This window comes from Halichoeres trimaculatus, unplaced genomic scaffold (genome assembly GCF_033239565.1).
Source record: "Halichoeres trimaculatus isolate MK-OKI-2021-1 unplaced genomic scaffold, fHalTri1.1 fHalTri1_scaffold_21, whole genome shotgun sequence".
Classification (NCBI taxonomy): domain Eukaryota; kingdom Metazoa; phylum Chordata; class Actinopteri; order Labriformes; family Labridae; genus Halichoeres; species Halichoeres trimaculatus.
This window is the reverse complement of record NW_027437199.1, coordinates 11,680,256-11,707,862: the sequence shown is the minus strand read 5'-3', so window position 1 is coordinate 11,707,862 and position 27,607 is coordinate 11,680,256. Positions and strand designations below refer to the sequence as shown.

Here is a 27,607-nt window from a genome sequence, read left to right as displayed (position 1 = left end):
TGTACTTACTTTCTTTTATGCCACTAGGTTGCAATGCTGACATGGGACTCATTGTATGATACACAGCGGAGAATATATATTTCAAAGGCATTATTGTATTAATTGTTGTCTATTATTTCAACCTCCTTCTGGTTGTTTAACGCCAATGTATTACTCATTGTAATGCTGTTGTATTAAAAAATCCGAGTAGCACCTGAAGGCATCGTCCCGCTGTTGGACACTCCAGAAGCAACAAGCTTGACTGGACAAAACGCCCACTGCTGCAGTGCCGTGCACGCTGAATTTGACGTCAATAACACACAACGAGGAGGACTTTTCCGCACTAAACGACGGCCTGGTTAGTATTTCTTAGCTTAAAGACGGAATTGTTTGTTTGTCGGCGTACAGGAAAGGAATCGGGTTAAACTTTACCCTGTGCATCAACGACGCAGGTGGGGTGGCGGATTTTTTCAGGATGCTCGAGAGTCGAGTCTTACATCCCGTCCTGAGAAAAGGGAAGCGAAGAAGTTTATGAGAAACCTTTGCGGAGGAAGAAATTAGACGGCTGATTTATGGGTTTGTTTTACGTGTTTGCTGAAGGACACATGCAGTGGTCAAAGTCCAGGAAGGATCGAGGTGGGGCACAAATTAAAGTAGAGAAGAAACCATTAAAATGCAAACGTGTCCGGGTAGCGCATTTATGTGATCACATTTCCATATTAACTACTAGTTTAGATTATGGCACTGAAATGAATTGCATTCTAAATTATGTGTACGTTTACATTTTCTGTCAACTGCACAAACAAAAACACGAGTTGTACAGCTCATGTCTCATGGACTACATTTGGACAGTACATAGGCTACTCGTGTAAAGTTAAAACTCTGCTGTAATTCTTCAAAAACTCGAAAACTCTTTTAGCTGACGTGTTTAAATGAATGTATTGGTCATGATGTGAGAGCTCAAAAAACATTAAAGGACACAAGAATGGATCAGTTATGGAATGGTTCAGGATAGACAAAAGTTGATGCACAGAAGTGTGAAAATGATGTCTGCAGGGTAAGAAAGAAATACTTTCTGCTAAAATGTTTGCAGGTCAAAATAGTCCTGACATGGTAAAAACCAGATCTGATCCTTCACTGAAAAATCATGACAGATTTTTCCTACATCACCCCCTAATGGAGAACATTTTCCTTGAGAAGCAGAGTTTACTGGTGTCAGTAACACTGCTGCAAACTGAACACTTATAATCTGTTATCAAGAGGCAATTGAGGAACAAATGAGGATTGATTTCATAAGTATATAATGACGGACGGCTAAAGCTTGTATGATGCCACTTATTGACTGATTTTATAGAGAAATCACCAAATGAAATAGTAAACAAAAAGAGCAATCAAGTGTTACTTTCATAGTTAAAAAATTGTCAGTAAGAGCCTCTAATCAAATGTGACTCCTGACTTCGGTATTGGAGTGTTTACCACTCTTATTCGAAGTGATGGTTTCGACTCTATTGAACTCTTTGAACAAAAATGGAGAAATACCACTGCAAAAAAAATTTAGCCCTTTTTTGTCGAATGTGTGTTCATGGAAAGGCCTTTGGGACATTTAATTGTTTCAATTCACTTTTCTTACATCATAAGTAAAACAGGTTTTGTTAGCCCAAATGGAAATGGCACTCCGAGAAAAGTTAGAGCAACAGCAACAACATGTTATGTTTAGATTTTGCAGTACAATAAAAAGATTCATGGTGAAAAAAAAATTGTTTTCTTTTGTTTCAGAAACTGAATTCACTTTTATTTTTCTTGGATTAAAGCAACTTAAAACTTTGGTAAACTCTTATTTTTGTATCCAGATGCCACTGCTTATAAAAATCGTGTATTTTGGATGCACAAAACTTCCCCAATCTAGTTATTTTTGCAGTAGTTGTACTAGACTCTTGTAAATAGACTTGTACTAATCTCATTTAAATCCAAAGCCCTGAATAGCAGTGGGAGCAATTTGGGGTTTATTGTCTTGCTCAAGAACACTTCAATCCATAGACAATGGCTAAGTTTATATGCAGTCAGTAGTAACCCTTTCACATTTGGAATATTAGCAATAACCTGGTTGCACACTGAAAAACACCCTAAGGTACTCCTTTTCTAACTTGAATATTGGGTCATGTTTACGCCTATCGGGATATCCCCATTGAATGGAGCATTAATTTGTGTACTGGTCATGTTCTGTTCGCAGGGAATCTTAGTGTGTCCCAAATCCCATCATTCCCTGGTGGACTAACACAAAACCTGCACAGATTCCCAGTGCTCTCCATCAGGTCAGTTTTATGACAGGAAGTGCTTCCCAGCCTGCTGCCTTTTATTTACAGACCTGGATCTGTGCGATCAATTAATGATTCAGGTTTTATGGTCTGTTTAGTTGGTATGAATAATTAAAAGATGTGTGGCAACAACAAGAGCACACATTACTGTAGTCTAAGGTGCTGCCTCAGTGTCAGATTCAAGGTCTTTACGGTCTTACCCTCAGGTCTTTGGGGGATTCACTTGATGCTGTTTGTGTGATCAGCTGGGAGTTACACACTGTCAGTGTCAGACGTACAGCACTGAAAAGTACATTTCTATTTCCAAGCATGTTTGACTTGTGTGCACGATGCTGAAAAGGGCACAGGGATGCTGCTGCTCAGATGTGTCATTTGTTGTGACGTTTGAGAGGCAGCTGTGTCCTTTTTGTACACACTGTCACTCACACTGATTACCCTCGCTCACGAAGGCACACATTTTTGGCAGAGCTGTGAACTGACAATAAGCCGAGCGTTGATATGAGGAGGTTTATGTTGCCAGACTAATTTGAACTCACTTCAGTTACCTGTCAGTGTCTTTTAATCCACTTCAGTTTTCTTTTCCTTCAGATACAGTTTTGGTTTTTGGTTGCAGGAGCAGAACTCGAGCATTAGAAGAAGGAAACATATTCGGTTTTAATACGCTTCTATTTATGGAAGTGTGTGTTAATTTTCTCTCTTTTAACAAATCTTTTTTCAGCTTTAACTTTAAAGGTAATGTGTAAAGTTCACTGTTGTTAAAGCTTTTTAATCTGTTGTTTCAGAGCTGAACTGGAGGAAAGAAGATGTCAGCGAGTTATAAAGATGACCAGAATGACTGGCAGACCGTGTGCCTCAAGTACCTCCTCTTTATGTTCAACTTTCTCTTCTGGGTGAGTGAGACCTGTAAACATCCTGTGTTTTTATGATAACGTACAATCATAAAAAACTTTCAGGAAGAACAATAGACACACTCATGTCTTCACTCATAATGTGTTACTCAAACAGCAGTGAATATACTTTGGATTCAACCCATTTTATGCATCTCTGATGTTAGGTCTCACCATCACTCAAAGAGATATTGGTGAAAAGGAAAGCACTTTTTTTCTTTTTCGAACAGTATTTTATTTATTTTCGAACTTAAGACCAACACACAAACAACACATCGAGACATCACGGCGAACAAACAAGTAAACCCTGGCCACATAAACACAGCCTCACATACAACACATAAAGACATCCCACTCTCAAGACCAAATCTAAAAACTAAACCAAACAAAAAAGAAACTGGATAATTCAAATTTACCAAAATACATGAAAAAAGAAAAGAAAGAGTAAAAAGGAAACTTCAAGCTCTAAACTCCTCGCAGACCTATGACTCAGGATTGACATTTTGCTCACTTTGAGGGTTGCAATCAATCATTCTCTTGAAGATAACATCTGTAAGTCTTTTACCAGCATATCTAAAAAAGTGGGTCCAAATAACAAAAAATCTCTAGTCTTATATCTGACCCTGTACGTAGGATATTCCATAGGAATAATGTTAAAGATTAATCTGTGCCATTCTGTTATTTTGGGTGGTGTATTATGAATCCATTCGAGCAATGTGTTCTTTCGAGCAGCAAATTTGAAAATACTGAGTAGCCTTCTCTGATACAAACCCTTAATTTGAGGACTTGGTAAACCTAGTAGAAGAGTCTGGGGCTCAGTATCAAGGTGGACATTGAAAAGTAGATTGAGTTTATCAACATTTTTTTCCCAATAATCTTCAATATGGCTACATAACAATACACAGTGTCTATAGAGGGATTATTTGTTCATCAACAACCCCGGATGCAGGCGCAACTTGGGTGCAGAAGCACTGGGGAGAATAACGTTTTGTCAACTGAGGAGTCAACCACCAAAAAATACATTTATAAACCAAATACCATCACTTTTACAGATGGTTAACGGCTCCCAGGTTTGTGTAACATCAGTGAGTGGACAGAAGAAATCAGCAGGTGGACAGATATTAGGTGGACAGACGTTTTGAGCCGAAAAACCCAGCGTGCACCCAGGGAGCAATTTAAACACACGACTGTCGCTAGTTGCTCATGACTGCATTATCCCTGGACACTTACCAGACTGAAACATACCAGGACATAAATGTGTGTTTCAGTGTAAAGTGTGACCCTGTTAACTGGCGACTCTCGGCTGTTAATCACTGATACTGTTGGCTGAGAGTCATCAGTTAGCGTGGTCGCTATTAACGCTGAAACACTGGTTGCTCTGTGACAGTCAAAACTTGATAGACGTTATTTCTAAAAACTGACCACAGAACAACCGTACATTTTTATGCTGCTATCAGGTTGAATTTAGTGTTTAAGAAATGCTAACTTCTCTGAATGAATGGAGCTAAACGCTACTTCTGCGGTAAAGATGCGTGCACATCTTTATGATGATGTAGACTGAAACGTTATATTACATTTGGGACACACTTCTGTTAGTTTTGGATAAAGCACAATTTTTTTAAAACACGGTGTCTTAAAATGTGTCAATGTTTCTTTAAGACTGCAGGGGTTGACATGAAATGAAGGACACAAACAGAAACAGGGACAGTTTTAATTTTGAAATGTCTTGGTAGTATACCATGGACCCCGCCCAAAGTGAGTCGTACATTATGCGGGGCCTGTCAGTTTAAGATGGTAGCGCATCTTAGGATGCTGCAGTTTGCTGCTTTAAGCGAATGCTCTTACAGCTACTTTGCAAATTGTCTGGGGTCGATTTGGATCAGTTTCAAAGTCTCATGTAAAGAGAACACAGAGTGGAGGAGACTGCCAGATCTGTCAGAGAGGTTAAAGTGAGAGAAGAGAGAAAGCTTTATCATCAAGCTAATAATCTTTCATTAACTATCAAAGTGTTACATTGTCTCTGACTCCTTCTTTGACTTCCTCATCAATACTCGTTTCTTTTCTTTCCTTTTCCTTTTTCTCTGTCCTTCCCATCTGAGCACCAGGAAATAAAGCACAATACAAAGCTCTTCAGGCTGAATATTGAATATTTCAGATGTCTTGCAGGTGTAGCATGTCTAACTGATCCATGCAATATTAAACTTGAATCCAGGAGTACAAGGCCACTTGTTTTCCAACCACCCAAATCATCATAATGAGCATATTTAGAGGTGATGCACATTTATAAACACACAAAAGTCTTAAAGACGTGCAAAGTCAGAAATGCCTGGTTTCTCCTCCTCTCTTTAATCCCTGTGAAATCAAGGATGTACGTCTCTTTCATTTTTGTTTTTACTCTTACATGTGTTTATGGTTGTTTATTGTGTTTCATAATAACAGGATGCTTCTCTTATACCATCTGTTCAGGCCATTGCAGAATATTTTGAGTGTCTTAAATGTTAAGTCGTAAAAAGCCAGTAGATATGGGTAGAGTCCTTCGTTGTCAGTATATGGATCTTCCTTTTGAAGGAAAGGGAATGGGAGTGTGACGGGGAGAGACTGTCTGAGGCATTTCCTATCTGTTTGCCTTTGATGAGAGGAGCAGATATAGATGCCATTCTGTGTCTGGCCTGTTTTTAAAGGAAACGGCCATTATGCCCTGATTCAACCTCTGTGGTCTCACTTTTCCTGTGCCTGTTTCTCCTCTTTGTTCCTCTTTCTTTTGACTAGCTTCACTTTCTTCCTTATTTTATACCCACATTACTCATCAAAAAGCATTGAACTTGCAGTTGTAAACTGTTCATTACCTTCAGGTTAAATCACATTATCTAGTTCTTCTGAACCCCTCTCCTCTCTTCTTCTCTTCCAGATGGGTGGAGCAGCTGTCTTGGGTGTTGGAGTATGGACACTGGTAGAAAAGAGTGACTACTTGAGTCTTTTGGCAACCAGCACTTTTGCAGTCTCAGCATATATCCTCATCCTGGCTGGCAGCCTGGTGGTGGTTACAGGCTTCTTGGGCTGCTGTGCTGTCATCCGGGAGCAGAGGAGCTGTCTGTCCATGGTGAGACGGGGACTCAGGAAGGGTCTTACTACGGAAGTCCTGAAAAGTTTCTGTATGATTCAGGGAGGGGACTGCTTTTAAAACATCAGTACAGGACAGTCCTGAGCAAATGAGAATTAAGGTAGTCATGGGCCCCTAGGCTATTATTTTTGTGGGCCCCCTCTTTTAGATCATGCTATCCCAGAGGTACATACTTCGGGCAATGTTGCCAGATCTCGCCATAGAAATAAGCAACCAGCACTTACCACATTGTGTAAACGACAGACCTCTTGATAACAAAATAAATATTTATCTTTGTTTGCAGTAAATTGGCTGTAGACACAGTCAACATAAAAACATTGAATAAGTGATTATTTAAACTTTGATCAAAAGAAAATATATGTGCATTATGCATAAATAACAGCAAATTGAAAAACATTCAATATAAAAAAAAATTAGACGTCATATTTTTTCTTTGATTAAAAAAATCATAAAAAAAATAATTAAATTGAAAAATTAGATTTAAGTGTTTCTTGTTGTTTTGAAGAGCTGAAAGAGAATCAGAAGGGGATCATAAAGGATACAAATCAAGCCCAAAAACCCACAGCCCACGCCTGACAAGATTTTACAGAAAAACAAGCTCAAAGTCACAAAAAATAAGCAGACTTGGCAACTGTGGTGACAGCACCAACACAAGTAAACAAATCACTGAGCATGGTCACGTGGGCACCGGTTGATTGGATAGGCAGTATATTAAAATTCCTGAACATAGTCTGACCAATCAGAGGGCACCTTCACATGGGGGCCCCTAGGCTGCAGCCAAGGTGAGCTTGTGCATTACTCTGCCCCTGGTTCTGAGAGTTAGCAAGTGCAGTAAGGAGACTAACAATCTACATGTATGTGTGAAGTGTTTCAAAGAGAGTGATGAGATGCACAATGAGTCTGTCAGCATCACCATTTTGATAATAATTTATTTTCTTTTTGGTCCAAAGATGATGATTAAAGCTCTGTGTTTAAAATCCTGAAAGTAACACAAGTATTCCCATGAGGAGCTTTCAGAGTTGTAGCTGTCCAGTAGTGATTGAAACATCTCGTACACATCGATAACACTCGGTGTTGCACACACTGGAAAAAGTGCCGCCATACTGTCTCTCACAACATCCTGTGGGCAGGGATGCTCGGGGTTACAACAACTTACCGGTGGCTAAGCCAGATGCTCGCCCACATGTATGCAAAGGTTTCCTCTGCACAAACATGCAACAATAAATCATTAAACCTAATTTGTTGGAGTTCTGGTCTACTAAAAAAAAAACAAAAACGTCCTGACAAAACCCTCAACGTCTTCATTATTTTTTAGAGACAGGGTCTGGTGGGAGAGGAGCAGGCAGGAGGTAAACGTTCAGTCACTGCATTATTTTTAGGTCTCGCACAGTTGATGGAGGGAGTAATAGGAAGGAGAAATGGAAGGGTAGAGGGGACGTAGTGATCTGTTCCGCGGTTTAAATGACTGCTGATTGAACAAATGTGCAACTTAAAGATCACTTTTTTAATTTAATCATTGATTTAAGCAGAGTCTAGATTGATTTTGAAGAATATCTGAAGTTAGTTTTGTGCGTGGGCAGTGTGCACACAGGAACTGGAGTGCTTTTGAAAGTCTTGTAACCAAGAGAAACCGAGCAGGCTGCTGTTTCTTTGTATACAGTTAATAGGATTGCAAGGAAACAAAAGAGAAGGTTTGAGTGTCAGAATAAGCCAGCGTAATAATGTGGCAGTATCTTTACAAGTTTGCAATCACTCTAATAACAGTGTTGAGTAGGAAGCGTCACATCATCTGTCTCTTTCTCATGATTCTGAGCGATGCAGCTCTGCTGCTGCCATCAGACTGTTGTGTCCTGCTCTGTTTGTGTTACTTGGCACGACGTGTGTGTGGTATTTCAACCTTGTGTTATTTTAGCGTGGGAAAACTGCCGTTTTGATCTCACTCATTCAACAGCTGTCTGCCTCAGTGCTCTGAACGTGTGGGAGATGTGCGACTAAGTTTACGTAACTCCATTCAAGTGCATACAGTGTCAGGTTTGGGTTTATCATCAAAGATTGATCTGATGATTAAAGACACTTTTCTTTGACACTTGTTTGCATGTTATTTGTTAAAGTTTTAACTTGTGTTTTTTTGTTATTCAAGTCTGATCTTTTATATTCCTACTTTCCCAGCATACAAATGAATGTTTCCCCTGTTTTGATGTCTGTAAACATTTTCATCAGCTTCATTTGGATCCTGCTAAAACTTTGTTTATGACTAAACTTTGTAATGCCATGAAAAGTGTCATAACTAAGAGAGCTTTTAGAGAAAGAGATTAGAGAAACTGGACTTTTAGTTGTCTTTTGTCCTGCATCTGTATTTGATGTGACAAATGCAGCAGGATGACACCTGATAGACATTTTGATTGAGCTGTCAAAAGCCTGAGCCACTCACTTAGACAAGATACAAGTTACAAGTTAAAATGCTCCTCTGACTGATTCCCTGTCTGCTTTCTCACTAACAGTATTTCCTCTGCCTGTTGCTGATCTTCTTGATTGAACTGGTTGCTGGAGTGCTGGCTTACGTCTACTACCAGAAGGTAAGTCGGTGATGTAAGGGATACAGACAGGGTGGACAAGACCCTGGCTACTGGCTAAAGATAGAAGAATTAAAGCAAAAAAAAAAAAGATTCACCAGTTATTTTATTAATTCAAAATTTTCATGTTCACAGTTTTCAAAAATAGTCTCAGTGATTCCACAGCAATGGATTCTTATCTGCCTGTTAAGGTCGTTTTGACATTAAACTATCCTCATTCAGCTCTCCTTCTCCTCTGACGCCTGCAGCCAAAATACTTTTAAAAAACAACAAGTCAAAAATCCCAACTTTGAACTCTTGATTTTTTCTCCCACTTCTACTGTCTCTGTTTGCAGAATGGTGTAATTTTAGTAAAAATGTGAAAACGTTTTTTCTTGAAAACGCTATCGGACTGTGACGGGGCAGTGGACAGAGTAGAAATCAGACATCTGCGTTTCAGTCTCATTCTGTGGGGGTTGTGACAAACATAATGTACCACCTTTGTTTTTTTTTGAGAGGGTAGCTGAGCATTATGTTCAGTTTTTAGAGTTGCTCTCACACACAGTTCCTAAGATCCTGTTATCACACCAGCATCAGCCTGTCAGTCAGTCAGCCTCTCCTGCAAAGAGCACCAAGCTATCTGCAGGCACGCTGAGATTTATTGAAATGGAAAAGGGTTCAGCCCAGGATGGAGTCCCTTTTAAGATAAGGGCTCTCATCCTCTTTCTCTGCTCTCTCTCTCAACGTTGTTTGTGTGTATGTGTGTGTGTGCACCAACATATACACACAACAAAGACTATATCTGAAATGTTTTTTTGGGATGAACTGTTCATCTGTCTGTCACAGATGCGTGGGAGTTGCTACCTCTGTATCTTGCCGTAATCCTCCCACTTTTTCACTTCTGCCAAGCTTATCCTTTTAACTCCCTCACCTTTATAGTCATTGCCTTTTCACTGTGTGTTTCTCTGTGTGTGTGTGTGCTCTCTAAATCCCCTGGTTCTAGCTGAGTGAGGAGCTGAAGCAGCATCTGAACCAGACTATGACAGAGAACTATGCTCAGCCAGGGAAGGAGGCCATCACTTCAGCAGTGGACCAACTACAACAAGACGTAAGGATTATATTTACAACAAACTTCTGCATGATGAGAATAAGATTTTACGCGAAATAGTCAAACTTTTTATGAAGTCTTTTACTGTGACTCAGTCTGAAGAAGTTGTGTCTTGGTGAAATTTAGCAGAAGAAATTGCTAAATTGCTCAAAGCTCTGTATTATTCGCTGTCTTTTCTGATTATTTCTGCAAAAATCAGAAATGAAACACCCTGAAATGGATTCACATTTTACATCCCTGAGAGGAAGAAAAATGCACCTTCATCCAGTTGCAAATACTCACAAAGTGTACTGAATAATGATTTAAGAAAGCAATTAAAGCAAAATGTATTCAACCTCTAAAAACTGGATTTGTGTTAAGCTAGCAGCGCATGTCACCTCTGAACTGAACTATTTGCTCTTCTCTTTTCATCCCTAGTTTAAGTGCTGTGGCAGCAACAACTCAAATGATTGGATGATGAGTGTTTACATTTCCTCAAAGCCAGCAGAGGGCAGGCTGGTGCCCGACAGCTGCTGTAAAACCATCACCACAGTGTGCGGCAAGAGGGACCACCCTTCAAACATCTACAAGGTTGAGGTTAGTGAAGAACTGAAATGAAAAGCTCTGCGTTTGGTCTAGGTCTAATCCCAGAGCTAGCCAGGGATTAGAAGTAAACCAAAAGAGCAGATAGAAAAAACTTCTTCAAGATCTCTCTGCAAATTTAATTTTGTAGGCTTTCATAAGACTGATCAATCCTATTTCCTCTTTAAAAGTTTAAAAGGCGGGAACCAAAACGCTCTGCTTTCTAACTTACATGTTGAACCAGTGAATAAATTCCATCCAGTTTTAACATTACATTGCATTAATGTGAATTTGTTCAGTGGACCCCACCACCAACATGCCTTTTGTACCATGGTTTATTTGTGGGGTGTCCTGATATTTCCCCACAGGAACTAAAAAAGTAACAGAAGCAGAGAAAAACATGCACCTCGAAACTTTCCTGATAAAATGAGCTCACTCAAAAATGAATAAAAGATGAGTTTTTGAATGCTCAGCTGTGCTGCTCAGGTGAACTTTTCAACCTTCTAGTGTCTCTTGACACTTTAACACAACTCTTCAGCTCCTTGTCACTGCTCATAGTGCACCATCTGGGTCATTACCAAGCACATAACTAAAACATGGTCGTATACGTCATGGAGACAGGATGAGTAGGTTCTTCATGCTCCTGGTACAGTTTCTTCTTTTGTTCTGTTAATAGTCATGGAAAATGTGAGCCCACCTTTGATGTTGTTTATTCCACAGCTTTTAACTCTCTGTGTTTTACTCTGCAGGGTGGCTGCATCACGAAGCTGGAGCGGTTTTTAGCTGAACACCTGTTGATCATCGGAGCTGTTGGCATCGGTGTTGCCTGTCTGCAGGTGGGTCACAATCAAAGTGTAAAAGGCTTTGAAAGGAGTGTAATATTATTCTAAAGAGTGCTTTATATAAGCTCAGTAATATGTATTCTGAAAATGAAAATGCTTTTACCTTCAGCAGTGAAATGCTCCTCTTGGATGAATAAAACCTTAGAAAAGCTGAGCTGAAGGGTTTGAACATTTCCATTACTAAAAGTGCACCACCGCAGGTCAACAACCTCTGAGTGGACATGTCTTTTCATCCTGACCTTGTCTCTGAATCATTGTTATCTAATTTTGATCTTCCCTTTTATTCAATTTGCTCTCGTCCAAGAGGGACTTGAGCTTTTCAGCCTTATGGAAACCAAGGATGCTGTGTTACGAGTCTGTACTCAGTGTACTCTTTCAATTTTACATCACATCTTTGTAAATTAACTTAAAGGAAACCTGAGAGCAATTCTGCACTGTCCACTCTCAGCGATAACTATGTGAATAATATTCCCTTTTCATGGCCACCTTTATTTGTCTATAGTATTATTTTTGGCAGCTATGAGGTGATGAAATTTTGGAAAATACTTGGATTAACTGAAGTGAAATCTGGAGTGTTGTGTGACGCTGTTTCATGTGCTTCTACATTTTCAAATCATCTCACATTAACCGTCTTGTCTTTGTCATTAATCCCGTGTGTATTAATGTCTCTGTTTCCAGTCAAAATTACTTATTAACATAGAACTTTGAATTAATTCGACTCCACACCAGCTGTAGATTTTACCTTGAATCAATGGCATAATCTGCACCAATGTCTTGTGTGTCTCTGTCTCTCTACGGGGAATTGTACTCTTTGTCTTTATGTCCATGTGTTCCTCGTCACTGTAGCTGGCCGGGGCTCTGTTGACAGCCTGCTTTATCTATCTGCTCTATAAAGAAGAGGCCGAGGACTTTGGTACATTGTGATTGGGCTCTAGAGCGCCTTTGTGGTCTAATCAAGTGGGCAGACAAGGTTTGAGGGCTTTGTGGTCTTTTGCATCTGCATGTTTGTCCTCGTGTGGCTGTTTGCTCCATGCAAAACGCTCAGTCTTTGCTCTCTCATAATTCTCTGGTGAGTGTGAAGCATGCAGCTGTGCTGCTTTGGCTGTGTGTTGCAGATCGTTGCTCTGCATGTTGTGATAATGAGCTGTCGCGGCTGATAAGGAAGTGCTAAAGGTCAGACATCATGTGTCATATGCCCCACTCAGAATCTTTATACTGAAGTTTCTTATGCTAAAAGCGACCTGTGCTATTAGGAGATATGTTTGAAGCATTTCACAGCTGTATTTGTCGATACTTCGATTTAATATCTGTGGGTGTCAGTACCTTGCTAACTTCAAAAGATTGTTTTTCAAATCTCTGAAAATAACAGTAGAGGTAACGCACTCCACACCTTCATTTTCTTTAATCCTTTTTTTTCTCTGACACCTTCTATTACTTTTAGGAGAAGCACCAATGTGGTTGCCATAGTTACCTGCAAACTAAAATAGGCAAGGCTTGCAAAGTGGTTCAAGAAATAATGATTAAATGGAGCTCTTTGAGTGCCCGGCCTTTCAACACAGAATATTTTTTTACTGATGGTTGAATTGCTTTTTTTTTTTTTTTGCAACAAAACCCCTTCCCTCTGAAATAAACCTGAAGACAGATTTTCTCACTTTTCTCTGATATCTTTCTCTCAGCCAGTATATTACATTTCCATAAATCTGTCATTGATGATGGAGCAAAAAAATGTGAAATTCGCCTGAAGACAGGCAGTGATGACTCTATGCATGGTGCTGACTGGCTCGATGAGCCTTTCTCTGAGGCCTTTTAGAGCCCCGTTTATTGGATCTGGGCATTTGCCTGTTGATCTATCAAAGCTGACAGGCCCAGAGGCTTAGATCAATATCAGCTCCTGCTCGTCTTATTTTTACTTTTGAACCTGTTTATTTATAGAAGTTTACAGTACACTGCTGTTGTGGGATTTGTTTCACATACATGAAATATGGTTGTGGGACTAATTTTGTAAATGAACAAACAAAAAGATACATTAAAGGTCTCATTATTACAGGATATTTTGACCAGTTGGTTCAAGGTCTTAACAGTTTATTTTTTTAAGCTGAAGATCATCTCCTACAAAGATTTCACTCTGCAAAAATTAAATCTAGTTAATGTTTGTCTCATTTTGAGTGAAATTGTCTTATTGGACTCAATAAAAGTTACATTCATGTGACAAGTCAAAAAAAAGTTTTTTCATGATTTTCTTATAAAAGTAAAAAATATCTGCCAATGGGGTAAGAAAATTTTGCTTGACAGATTTCTTGAGATAAGAATGACTTAATACAAGAGACTAAAAAAAAGTATTGTATTACTTCGTCTGTTGGCAGATTTTTAATATCTTGAAACGCTCACTGAGAATTTAGTTTTTGAACTGCCTGGTGAACATTATTATAAAACTACCCAAAAGAAATCAAACAATAGCAGTACATCAGTATCCTTCCCAGGTATAAAACTTTCCAAAAGAAGTCTTAGTTTTAAGACCTTTACCATTACGTCTCTGAGGTATAACATACTCTTGATTACTTGATTTCTCTTTAGGATATTCTTTAATTGAATCACACATTTCAGTTTGAAAATTAATGAGTCAACAGATTATTTAAAGGTAATCTTAAGTTTTTAAAACTACACTATAAAGTAAAAGCAATGCATTAGTCTTCTTTTGGACCCCTTTCAGAGCTTCATTTGACATCTGCTTGCACTCGCCTTTGCACACACCTGTTTTCATCATAAAGACTGCTTCACATCCCCATCGCCAGCTTCACCTATTTCCCTGTAACCCCTATCACCTTTCACCCCTCATCACCCCCACAGTCAATAACCTTCCAGCTTCCTGTAGCCCTCCATGGTGACCAAACAACCCTCTGACCTGACACGTCCTGTTTTCAGATCTGTGGCATGGTGTTCACCAGCTGCTTGTACAGAAGGATCAAGACGGAGCCTTACTGAGCACACTGGGCCCCTGACACGCCTTCTTCTACAGGCAGACGGAGTAATGACCTGCTGACACCTTCACTCCAACCTTTTGAATCTCGAGCTCTGATCTGATGATCTCAGCAGGGGGAACAGATATAATCAGGGTATAAACAGAACCACACTGTGTTTGCAGCCAACAGGCTGATTGTTTAAAGGTTTCACTCAGGCTGTTTGAAGTCTCGACTGCTCTGAAAAAACTTTTCTGTTTGCATCATTGCTTTGGCTGAGATACGTGCTTAGTTTTTTAACTGAAAAAAGAAAGGGAAAATGATATTCACTGTACTTTCTTTACAGTTCACTTACTGATGGTTACAAATGAATGATCATGTTTTTATTGTGCAGATTTATATATAACCTATATATTTTTAACAGTACATCAGTAAGCTGAAGAACAAGGTGCATGCTAATGTAACTGTGGTAAAGAAAAAAGAAAATATGAGTGATTATGTTTTATCCACTCTTTAACTGGAAAATCACAGATGAATTAACTAAGAGCCTGTAAACCTTAAAGGGAGCTCCTGATGCACTGTAACCAATATCAACTTATAGATCTACCTTTACCTTATTATGTTTTCAGTTTTGACTTAAACTCTGTAAAAGCACTGAATGTTTTCCTAAATCAAGTCAACACCTTTATGAAATCAAAAACAAAACTCATTGCTCAATTTATCCCTGGATGTGTAACTCCACCTAGTGGTGAGCACAGTTAATACACTGTAAACAAAATCTCCTGTATGTGGTGGAAGTCCTTTCTGCTTCAATACAACACAGAATCACACAACATTGAAGTTAGCTTAATTTAAGACGTGCATACATTCTGGATGAAGTATTTTGACATTCTGCTGCTCACACTGAAGTTTCATAGAGCTCACTCCTATGAGAGACAAAGAAACTGATGAAGTTTTTAAAATTTATATCATCACCTCCATACACAAAATGTTGAAATGTTGAAAGTAGTTCATCGATTAAACTCCAGTCACTACAGTGAAGAACTGTTTTTTTTATTATTTAGATCTGTCTCTGTGTGAGCTCAATGTACCTTTCTCACTGTTTTAATAATGTACATGTATTAATGTGTCACAATTGCCTTTTATGTAGTTATGTCTACAGTCAGATCTGTACTGTAAAATGATTATCTAAACAAGCTGGAATCTCATCTGTGTGAAGGGTTTTACCAGTAGAGGGAGACAAAGGTCCATTTACAGATCCAGTTAGTTGAGCTTTACTGAAACTTCCCCTGCTGAACCACTTTGGTCGGAACTGATGATCAAAACAGATCCTGAAGGAGTTGAAATCCCCTTTTTCTGTTTCAAAAAGATGTCACAAATGTTTTGTCTTTTAAGAAGCCTTTACGATTTATTTATTGATATATTTGTTTATTTCAACAGGGACAGTGTATAGATGTTTAGCTGTACCAGTTAGCTATTGGCTACTCTACATCTGTAGTATACCAAGTACACTACACTTAAAACATCAATACAGCAGTACGAACCGCTGAACAACATTTGTCTCCAAAAAGAGATTGACAAAATTTAATGTACTATTTATACTATGATATTTTGGTAGCAACATACCATTAAAACAGTAATAAAACATTAGAATAGAATAGAACTTTATTGTCATTGTAACAAGTACAACGGAATTTAATTCACAGCAGCATTCCAGAAAACAAAAGAAAGAAAGAAAGTGCAAAAAGGTCCATAAGAAAATAGATGCTGACAGCTTGTCCAGTCAGCCAGCCTCCACCTCCACAGGGTCCAGGACTGAGCTTCTTCAGCAGTCTGTTCAGTCTCTGTCTCCTGGATCCTGTCTGCTCACAGCAGGTAGCAGCAGGAGATAGGTCTTACCTTCTCTATATCGATGGATGGAAGGACAGGTCGATGTCGTCACTTCTTAGCTCACACCTGAGAACCAGCACGTCGTCCTCACCTTCTCCTCACCTTGTGGGAAGACATCAGGCCTTACACCAGTTAGCATTAACATGCTACAGGCTGCTAACAGCTGAGTTCATATGTATACAATGCAGCCATGGTTACATGTAGGATCTCCAGACAAACACAGGAGAAAAAGTTGTAAAAATATCGATGAAGCCACAAAAAGTTTGGTGTCCATGACCAACAAATGAGAAATACAAAGTAATGATCCACTCCAAATACAAAGATTACGAAAAAGTGACGAAAAAAATTACAAGGAACAAAGAAGAGAGAGCTGCTGCAAAAGGCAGCCATAACCAACAGGGCGGCACCAAGCAACACACAAACACACCAAACCATGAAAGGATTAGAAAACAGAATTTGAGTGTGATGTGTCCATGACTGAGTCAATTTTAGCTATGATTTCATCCTCAACTTAAATTCAACAAAGCTGCAGGATTTTCTGATTTTACTCAGTAATGAGTTCCAGGACCTTGTTGCTGTAATACATATTTGCAGATTTGCAGAATTGAGAGGATCTGTGGTGATCTTACACTGTTTTCACACAGGGATATTAACTCTTTTAACTGGGGAGGAGGAGCCAGGTCATTGATCACTTTATACACCAAACAAGCGTCTGCAGATCGATCACATGTTCATGACATTTCTGCGTCAGTGAGAGAAGTCTGAAAGCATGTGGTACTTGTGGGGTCTCCCACATTTTCTCATTGGAAAAACTTGAACAGATCCCAACTGCATTTATTCATGAGGCTGAACTTGTGAAGTTTTCTTTGTGGTTTTAGGGTCTTGAAACTGCAGAATCTCCATACATGAAACCCTTCAGAGTGCCTTGCATACATGCGTTATATTTTGTGGTTTATCGTTGCCATATGACCAAACTATTTGTCTTTGATGCCCCTTCTCTTCCTGTCTTTGTTTCCAAGGTTTCGTATAAGACACTGCTGGTTCAGAGTCATTTATCATCGTCATTGTCACCCATTTAGCTCACACAATTTCAGGAGACTCTGGTTGTTCTCCAGCATGTTGGCTGCAGCCAGCCCACAGAGTCTGTCAGTCCTTTTGTCTTCATCAGCTATAGGCGGATGGTCCTCATTTCCTGCAAATGTCACAGAAATGACGACTCAAAAAAACATTCTGGGAACACTGGTTCTGACAAGATAGACACACACAGCTCGGAGGTTGCACACATTAGCATGCGGTTCACATCCTTTGCCAAAAGAAACCCATCCAGGAGAATTAGGAGCAGCTGTAGATTCTCCACTCCCATGTGTTGAGGCCTATTTGCATCACACACACTGTTTATGCCCTTCACCCTCATCACATCATAGCTGAAGGGGTGATATATCAGTCAGACACATGTTGCAACAACATTTTTCTGCAAACGGTGTTGTCGTGTAAAAAGAGAGTTTTATACCTGCAGGTTCAAATAAAATAAATACACAAAGCAGTCCAGGACTAAACTTGAGCTGATGCCATCTTTTAACTCTAAACAAATGTATTTAATTCCGCACAGTTGTGTTTATGTCCCCTTGCATGTCAGCATGCAATCACATGCTGGAGTTTCAGGCTTTCTGTGTCTATAAGTTGTTTGCTGAGTTCTTGTAAAAGTGTATTCTGGCATCGCTCAAGCTGTAGTCTCAGTGTCTGCACCTGTGCTTCATATGTGCAGGAACTGAAAAGGCCCTAGATGTGGTGATCAAGTCGCACTGAGTCTTTAGCATAAGAGCTGCATGGGAAAGGGCTTGTGTAACACGTTTTGTGTAACATGTAACACGCCTGAAGGTGGGTTATTGTGCTAACATGGTTCTGGAAACTGTCAGTATGCCTGTATCGGGAAGATGAAAAGATCTTTTCTGAACTAAAACTTGGATTACATCAGTGTCGAAGGATTCTTCCTTTGTTGGTCAATGAGAAACCAGCTTTAAGTTGGCGAAAGTTGATTTACTCTTAAGGTATTCATCCACTTTGATGGGGCTCGGTCATAGTCTTTAAAACATCCACTTCTTATCAACAGAAGTAAGACAAACAGGCTTAATACTTTACTATTCAGGAGCGTTCATAATCAATCGCTGATTTGTTACATTTTGATATTTTCTGAGCAGAGAAACTTCTGTACTGGATCTGGTTTCCAAATCTGTGCTACCTTTATACCCTCAGCAAGTTTGCATCTGGCCTGCAATGCATTACCCGTGGCCATAAATGTGTTTGACAGATTTCTACGAGGAACAAAGGCGTAGTGAAGGAGATGGCGTGTCGAGATAACTTCAGAACTGGACGTCAAGGCTTAGGAGTCTGTAGAGCAGCACGCCAATAGCAAACCCAATATCTGTCCTTTATTAAGGAAAGAACACTTTTCTTTGGCATGTCGAAAAGAGTTTAGCTTCCAACTAAGACTGCTGCCTGGAGTTTATGTGTGCATTGAGTCATATTTTGATAATTACTCCTTATCGTCCCCTTTTGCAACACTCACATCCTGGAGTCTATGTGTGATTTGGCTCTTTAAGGGGTCTAATTCCTGTCCAGGGTTGATAAATTCTCCACTTGTCTGTGCATTAAGTGTAGAAGTGCCTGCACTTGAGACTCCACACTCATAAAGCAATAAATCAGAGAATTCTCTGGCATTGGGCTGAAAATACAACAGTAAAATATCTTATGGATCAAGTCAGGGCCTCAGTATTTTATTTCCATTAAGAGTTCATAGTTACAGGTTTTGTGAGGACTTGAGTAATCATTGGGGCTTTGACCTGAGATGCTTTCTGGATATATCTTTGTTATTGTGAGGATATAAACAGCTACGGGTGGAAAAAGAGGTTACTAGTGTTTTTTTCTGAGCTTTTTGCTGTTGCTGTATAATTAACACGTAGTAACTCTTGACTAACCTAGTTGTTCTGTTTTTCTGTTTTTGATTTTTTTTGGTCTGGATGGCAGTCTTTTAAAAATAAACTCACAAATTTGAAAATAAGCTTACATAGCAATTGTGGGTATTTGGTTGTGTTGGTCTACACCTCCTTCAGCAGTGTTGATCCTTGGCTTTCAACGGACTACTTTCATTCCTGAAATACCGTGGCAAGGGATGGTTACCTTTCACATTTCAAACAATACGGTACCAATGTCCGGTACCTGGTATTGGTGCTCAATGGTACCAATTTTCAGTACTTTTTGTGTTCATGTGGTTGTAAAATATCAATTGGTTTAATAATAAAATGTATATATATTTTTTGGATTTGACAAATTTATTCTTCAATATATAACCTTATAATGCTGTGTTCATGTCCAGCATGGAATTTCTCCTACTCTTCCACTCCTTCACAGTCACAAGGATGCATTTAGGAACCTAAACATATAGGGATGGGAGTTAGGTACTTTTATAGGTACCGACGGAATTCTGTCAAGTACCAGGTACTGTTTCACATAAAACCAAAAGGTACCATGTTTGGGTACCTAAATGTATCATTGTGACTGTGAGGGAGTGGAAGAGTAGGTGATTTTCCATGCTGGACATAAACACAGCATTTCAAGGTTATATATTGAAGAATAAATATTTTAAATTGAAAACAAAAAAAACATTTTATTAGTGAACAAATTGATATTTTTTACCACAGTAACACAAAAAGTACCGAATATTGATCCCGTTGAGTACCGGAACCGATTGCCAGGTACCGGGCATTCAGTTCCGTATAGTTTCAAATGTGAAAGGGTACCCATCCCTATAAACATGGTACCTTTTGATTTTTTTGTAGATCAGTACCCGGTACTTTTGACAGAATTCGGTTGGTACCTATAAAAGTACCTTATTCGGTACCCATCCCTAATCATGCCATTCTTTGAGTTTTGCCAAGCTTGTTCAGTCACGATCAACTCTTCACAAGTCACCAAATATGAACCATGATGTTGCACTATTTACACATAACTTTAACACATCAGCTCCTTATTTGACTGGCAGACTATAAGTGCACACCCCAGACCCCTGAATACATCTTGTCTCACTCCTCAGAGCCTCTGGCGTTGAGAGCGCTGTGGTTTCTGAGTTATTTGTGCTCCACAGTTTGTGTGGGAGGGTCTGTGCATGGGAGAATGAGTTTCACTGGAAACAAACTTTAGAAATTGTTTCAAGACAGCGTTTGAAAAGCCGTCTGATAATGATGATGAGATGCTCGCTGATGAGGCTGCTGATTGATATCAAATAGATGGCAGGATGTGATGTCATACACTTTCTGTGCAGGTACTTTGGTGGTAACTGGTGAAAGAGTGATTAAACAGTACAGTCGGAGCATTTTCCTCTGTTGTGCAGTAACACTTTAATTAGCACTGACAGTTAAACTAGCATCAGCGTGTTTGTTCTTGGATAGATTGTGATTGTGGTACGCCGTCTGACTTGCTTACATTACTTGTGTGCTGGTTTCCCAGTGCGAGTCAAAGGGAAGTGTCTGCTGGCTTGAGAAGAATGTGTTTCCCAGTGATTCATGTGGTGTTGCTTATATGTGGTAAAACAGACCAACGAGGGTATGGAGTTTCATGCTTCAAATGTGTCAGGAGCGCTGGACTTTAACATGGCTTCTCCGGCATTCACTCATGGTGTCGTTACACTGTAATTTATATTGGCTGAGTGGTGTTTCCGTTTAAAGTGACGGTTGGAGTCTGTAAACTTTTACAAGCTGTCTGTCTCTGCACCCTATGGATTGTTGTGGCAGCTGGTTAGCGTCCACAAAGAATAACTACTTAGCTTTGTAGGGTTCTTGGGTATGAAAGAGCTCTTAAAGGGATAAAAAAAGTCAGGAAAAAGGCAATAACCTGCTTGCAAAAATACAAAAACAAATGCATGTTGTCTGAATGTGTTTTGCATCTGGAGGTTTTTTAGAGTTATAAGTGAACTGTACATACATCGCCATTTTTGGACCACTGAAATGCCTTTACCCTGCACCCATTCACACCACTCATATGTAAGGGGAAAAGGCTACCATGTTGGAGTGCGCACATCTCTACAAAGAGAAAGTGCAGCTAGGGATACACTGATACCTACCCTGGTATCTGTGTAACGGTACCCCTCAAAGCTGAATTGGTGTTGGTAAGAAGGGCCGATTCATGGTACCAATCTAGGCAAACAACTCTAAGCTTTTTCTTCTGGTGCTCTTTGCTGTTTGATTTGAAATGTTACCTCTGATGTACTTTCTTTGTTTTTTTGCTGCGTCATCAATCCACAGGATTTAAAAGTTTACAATTGAATATAATTTGTGTACATCCTGGAGCATTGTTTTCTGGTGAACATTTAAATGTAAACATATCATGCAGCCCTACAATTAGTCACCATCAGAATCAAGTTCTTAACACAGCTGTGTCGGAGCAACAGGTGGCTCCCTCTTCTCTTTGAAAGGTGTCCAATGATTAGTTTGTCCTCATCTATTTAAATCACCTCATGTGAACTGATTTGCAGCTGTCTGGTAAGGTGCCATTGACATCACTCATGTGCACAGCAGACACTCGTAGCTATTTGTTTTTCTCTTTATTCCCAAATGATACCAACATTGTCTCCTTTCCGGTCAATGAAAAACAGTGTGACAGATATCATGAAACAAACTGCAGCTTAAACACAGAGCTGAGAGCTGGAAAGGATAAGACTTTTATAAAAACAGATGAGCCTGTCAACCTGTTTTTGTTTGTTGAATAGAAGAGGAAGAAGCGGATATGATACTTGGAGGTTATTTATCATACACATAAAATAAGGGGAGGGGAGCAGGGTGCACAGGAACAGAATCGCGTGAGAGGAAGTTTTGCTTCTCCCTCTGAGATTGATGGCACGGAGAAGAGCATGGGAGCGACCTTGACACGGCCGTGAGAGTGGAGAGGAGAGTTTGTAATCAGTAAACAGGCTGACGAGTGCCCTTTAGGAAGCAAACACTTAAACAGGAGGCGCTGTCCCATTACCGCTCATGGCCTTGAGAGGTACGGGAGAGGAGGCAGATGGCAAATTGGTTGAAAGGGAGGAGAAAGATGTTTGGAGTCTGAAGTGTATAAAATTTGATGGAGAATTTGAACTAAATGAGGACAGGCTTCATACTGTGATACATATTTAGTTCAGGAAGCAGGCTCATTTGTTGAATGGTGTTTCAACAAAACCGCAGGCGGCTGCAAAGATCAATTATTTTGTCTTCAGCACTTTTAAACTCTGTACTATTCACTTTTTTGTCTGATCTCTGTTAGGGATGGGAATTGATAAGATTTTGTCAATACCAATGCCCTTATTGATTCTGCTTATTAATCTGATTCTTTATCGATTCCCTTATCAATTCCTGTTGTGAATTTTCTTGGTACAAAAAGTAGCTCAACAACATTAAATTGAGTTTATACTGTAAGTGAATAAAATGTAATTGGTCCCTGAGTCCGGATGTTTCTGGGCATAATTATACAGAAACAGGTAAGAATTGCACACAATCTGACATTGATCTTCTGTGTTGTAATATATCAATAATTCAAGTAGGCCATCTAGTGTCTCAAAGGGGTTATAGCAATGGTTTAAGTTGTTTGGAAGCTTTCCGTAGTTATGAAGTCAGCCATGAGCCTTTCAGTTGCCTGTTAGCTTTTGACATTTGAAATTCTCAGTATTTTTTTTACAAAGAGTTGATGTGATATGTTTCTGTGATGAAAGTTGAAATTCTATTCTGAGGCTGAAGTTTTACTGCTGTATGCTAACTGCTAGCATATCAATGCAGTTTCCCATATGCGCTAGCATCAAGCTTGCGCTATTATGTTATTTTGGTAAATAAGGTGGTTTATGCCATTTTGAATGTACTGAATATGAATCTCCTGAGAGAGAGTAATGTACATTTCTTTATGAAGTCAGTTCTTCAGCAAAACTTCAAGCTGAAAATCCTGAATCAGAGTTTTCTTGGGAAACGTTATCTAATTGCTAAGCTAAGTTAGCTGCAGCAGACTAGTTGACGTAAGGCCCAGCGACTCCGGCACAAGGTAAAGAATTGATAAGGGAATCGTTAAGCACAAAAGCTAATGATATCGATGGACTGAAACATTTCTTATTGATTCTCAACAGGAACCAATTTTCGATTCCCATCCCTTATCTTTTTTGAATGCTTTACAAAGAAGGAATTTGCTGCATCTCTTTTGACCTCACATGGTAGAAACAAAGATACATGAGTCCTTTACTCTCTGGTGAAGATAGCCAACAGGGATTACATTGTATTTTATGTTCAACAGTCAATATGTATGATTGATAGAACACAAATTCTTGGCTTGTTTGAGTTTTGTAACATTCCCTGAACATTTTTCCTCCAACTTCTCCACCATCTGTCATTACTCATTCAGTCATCATTGCCTGAATTATCCTGAACCTCTTTGCTTAAAATACCTCCTACAAAGCCAGGGCAATATAAACAAAGCATATAGATTTCCTCATGCAGTGGATTACCAGGAAATGTGTGTTTACAAAATCTTTAGAGTTGCATGTCAGCTGTGTGAAGTATTTAATTTTATCTCAGTTTGATTTTGACTTTCATGACTTATATGCAGCTTTGGACCTATAAACACCTAGATGATAGTGTGATTGCGTTTATGCGCGTCACTTTTGAAGTGTCAAACTCAATTTTTCTTTTCACGAACGGAAAGGTGCACATCAGGCCCTAAAAAGTGCAGCTGTGGGAGCTTTACAGTCCCCACATCTGGAGATTTTTCTCAACCCGAGCCTGGATGAAACCTGTGTCAATAAATCAGGATTTATCCAGAGAACATGATTTCCCGCGTCGATGCAAGCTGCCTGTGCGTCCCATCTGTGAAACATGAGTGCAAATAAAACGATAACCGGCTGAAGTCATTGGTAAACAAAGACAGCCTCATCCTCGAGGTCTCATGTAAAGTAGCTCTCTCACAGGGAGAGGTGAAGACTCTGGGTTGTGTAATTTTTATCCACTGAGGAGTCATGAGCTGTGAGTTTTCCCACCTGGAAGCTTGGAGGGAAAAACTATGTAGGGCTTACCTTGAATTGCATGCTCTGTTAAATCCAGCAAATGTGAGTGAAATCAGCTCTGCCAAAACTCTGCCGAGTGATCCTAAAACAACACTATTTCTTCTGCAAGTTATTCCAGCTTGGGAAAATGAGTGAATATTCTTTCTTCATAAATTGACTTAAACCTGGTTTGTTGATTCAAACAAACCTTGGGTTTTGTGAACAAAGTTTTTTAACCTTCTTTTCCATGGAGTAAACCCAGTTGTAATGCATCCTGACAAAACCAGAAACAGGCAAAAAGGGTTTCAATATTTGTACTGATAGTCTTATTCAAACCTTAAAAGGGCCCACATATTAAGTGGCCCAGTGTTGCCAATGTGACGTAACCATTCCACCAAATTGGTGCCATTTCTTTTTTTTTTGGTGTTGTAAAAGTTAAAGTTCTCTTTTTTTCCAACTCTAAATCTGATAATGCACATATTGAGCTTCTTGAAGTGTGTATTGGTCCATCTTAGGTAACTTCATATAAGTTTTTACAAGATTCATAAGCTGAAGATGGTTGCAGCTTAGCTTAATGCCAAAGTTTTGTGACTATATTTAGCAACCTTTCTGTATACAGCGACTCTTTTACAAAAAAGTGACCCGTTAAAGTCATGTGGCTTTTCTGGATTTTGGAGACTCTGACGTGAAAGCATGTATCGATCTCAACGGGCAGGGGGTGCTGCTGTGGGTCCCTCCCCTATCCAGAACACTCGCTCGATATTTACTTTCTCCTACAACATCCATGATGATCACATGTTATGCAAATTAGGCAATGACACCCTTTAATGACTTGTAATGACTCTTAGGACAGCTAATAGCAACTTTCAGTACTGAGGAGTTGGCAACATTGTCTCTTGCATGTTCGTCCCCACTCTCATACTGTTTCATGATGTATAGCTGTCCTGTTTACTCTCAGTTAAGTCATTAAGACTTTATGTTAATATGTAAATAGTAATATTTTTCTGTATTTCTTTAAATTTATAATTTCATGTTGTTGTTACTATTCTACTTTTTGCTATTGCCTTTATTGCACTTTTTTTCTGGCAAAAAAATCACCAATGGGGATCAGTAAAACATAATAATGATAAAAAAGAATATTCTATTAAAGCCCCCCCCCAAAAAACAAACAAACAAACAAACAAACAAACAAGCAAACAAACAAACAACAAACAAAAATTTAGAAATAACAAAATAAATGAATGGATAAGTTAATAAATATGTTTAAAAAAACTGAACATTACCTCTCATTCATTCTGAAAACAGCACACAAAGGTCCGCCGTAGCCCTGCCCTCAACAGGCCAATCAGAAGGAAGGGGGTTTGTGGAGCAGGGAGCCTTAAAGAGACAGGAGCCAAAACGAAGTGTTTTAGGGGCTGAAATGAAGGTTTTCTTAAAAACAAAGATGAAAGATGAAATATGTTCAGCTTTTACAGGGGCAACAGAGGGGCAGTATAAAGCCCAAAAAAACTTAATACCCCCTCTTTAATGTGTCCACTCTGAAAGCCTGAGAGAGAGAAGAAGGGCTGAATGAGGACAGAAATGTCAACAGACATTCCTGCAAAAGTCATAATCACACAATCCCTCTGTGGAAATATTCAGTTTAACATGATTTAGTCCTTCTGCACAGCTGCGTAATAAAACATATTAGTAAACAGTCCCCATGCTTCAATGCAGAAAAATGTTTGAACGTGCAAAACCTTGAATAGAAAATCCTTCAGTCAGCCCCTCTTTTGCTTTCTCTGTCAGGTGATTTAAACTCCACTAATTTAAAAATGAAAGATTTACTGTGAACATTTTGAACTCTGTGTGTGGTTTGATCTTCCCACAGCTCAGCAGACATTGGTAAGCTGCTTCTTCTGTGTGGCGGGGAAAAGTCTCACCAATACCCCAACCACAGCTGTGTGTGTGTATGTGTGTGTATATGTGTGTGTGTGTGTGTGTGTGTGTGTCAGGGAAACTCTGGATGACTCTGAAACGAGCATACCATCACAGAGACCCTCATAGACACACATTTGTTTTCCTCTGCCAGAATATGATCCATGCTGCTCGTAACACAGAGTTAAGTCTCTGACACACATGCCTCACATTACTCCTGGCGTCTTTCTTGGTTTTCGTTGAGAGTTGTATATATTTGTGTGTGTGTCCCCGGCTCGTTTGTTTACACGAGAGATGTCTCTTGAGTATCTGATTCGCTGCAGTAGCACTTACACTGAAGCGCTGGCTAGATTTAAGATTAAACATTAACATAACAGGATTAGGGTGAAGTAAAATGACACAGGCCAGTCAAACATAACACACACGTGATTCTTATTTTGTCCACCAGATGGACTCGGTGCTCTAAACGGCTGAACAAGCAGGCATCCCCTCCTTGAGAGAAGTGTAAACCCAACTTGGCCTGCGTGCTGATAGCTGTGATGGTTGTGTGCATCAATGGCAAACATGTGAATCATGTCTTCATGAATCCTCCAGCCTTAAGAAAACATCGTTCCCCTCCAAAGAAACAAGGAACTGTTTGTTCCCTGCACTTCACTCTGATTGTTGTTTTCTGGCCGTGGTATTTATTGTGCTCTTTTATTGTGCTCCGAGAGCGCTGTGTAGAAAATGAAAATAGTCATGTGGTTATGAATAAGTAATTATGCTTTATTTAACACAAGGAACAAACAGATGCAGAGGGAGGAGGGGTGGAGGGCAAGTTCACATGGGCATTAAAACAATCACCATGGAGACCAGGATTTAAGTGTCCTTTGTGTGCAGAGAACATGCGTGTGCCGGCTCATGTGTGATGTTTCACAAAAGCTGACCCAACGTCAATTACTGAAGAGTCTCTCCGTGTAAAGACGAGCACGCCTCCATTTGGCGAGCTGAAACAACCGTGCCTGTCTGTGGCCAACTGGTGATGACAGAGGAAGAGTGGCGAGGAGGAAAAACAGGAAAGGTGTTAGTGATCATCACGCAAGCAGAGGAGCAGAATTGAGCTCATGAATAGAAACAGCCTTGAATGAATCCCTTAATCTTGTTGTTTAACCACAATCAGACTTCAGATTTTAGCAATATTTTAAACTGATTCTTGTTGCAAACTCTGATAAAAATGTGGAAATCCTCTGGCAACAACACTTATTGACACACTTTCTTTTTAATTCAACATAACCGCTGTGTGCCTCAAGAGACAAAGAGTGTCACAGCCTGCTGCAGATTTCTGCCAGTGCTCATTATGCAATCCTAAGCTTTGATAATTCCTCCAGTGCACCGTTTAATTAGAAACACATGGCCCTGAGATCGCAGAGGAGTACAGAGCTTCTAATG

The 27,607-nt window shown here is 39.5% G+C and overlaps 1 protein-coding gene across 6 annotated transcripts; it reads left to right on the top strand.

The window, feature by feature from the left end:
• Positions 1–215: 215 nt before the first annotated feature.
• On the top strand, positions 216–16,150 carry tspan11 (tetraspanin 11). Of its 6 annotated transcripts, none has more exons than XM_074697749.1 (10): positions 224–337; positions 2,210–2,291; positions 3,077–3,184; positions 6,090–6,281; positions 8,804–8,878; positions 9,858–9,962; positions 10,380–10,538; positions 11,273–11,359; positions 12,261–12,335; positions 14,288–16,149. In XM_074697749.1, the coding sequence occupies exons 3-10, from the start codon at positions 3,098–3,100 to the stop codon at positions 14,345–14,347; spliced, it is 840 nt and encodes a 279-aa protein (XP_074553850.1). In that variant the 5' UTR covers positions 224–337; positions 2,210–2,291; positions 3,077–3,097; the 3' UTR covers positions 14,348–16,149. The 6 variants fall into 6 exon arrangements, with proteins under 6 accessions (XP_074553853.1, XP_074553849.1, XP_074553854.1 ...); XM_074697750.1 differs by lacking the exon at positions 224–337 and adding an exon at positions 367–615; XM_074697752.1 differs by lacking the exon at positions 2,210–2,291 and having other exon boundaries at positions 216–337; positions 12,212–12,335; positions 14,288–16,150.
• The last annotated feature ends 11,457 nt before the right edge of the window (positions 16,151–27,607 follow it).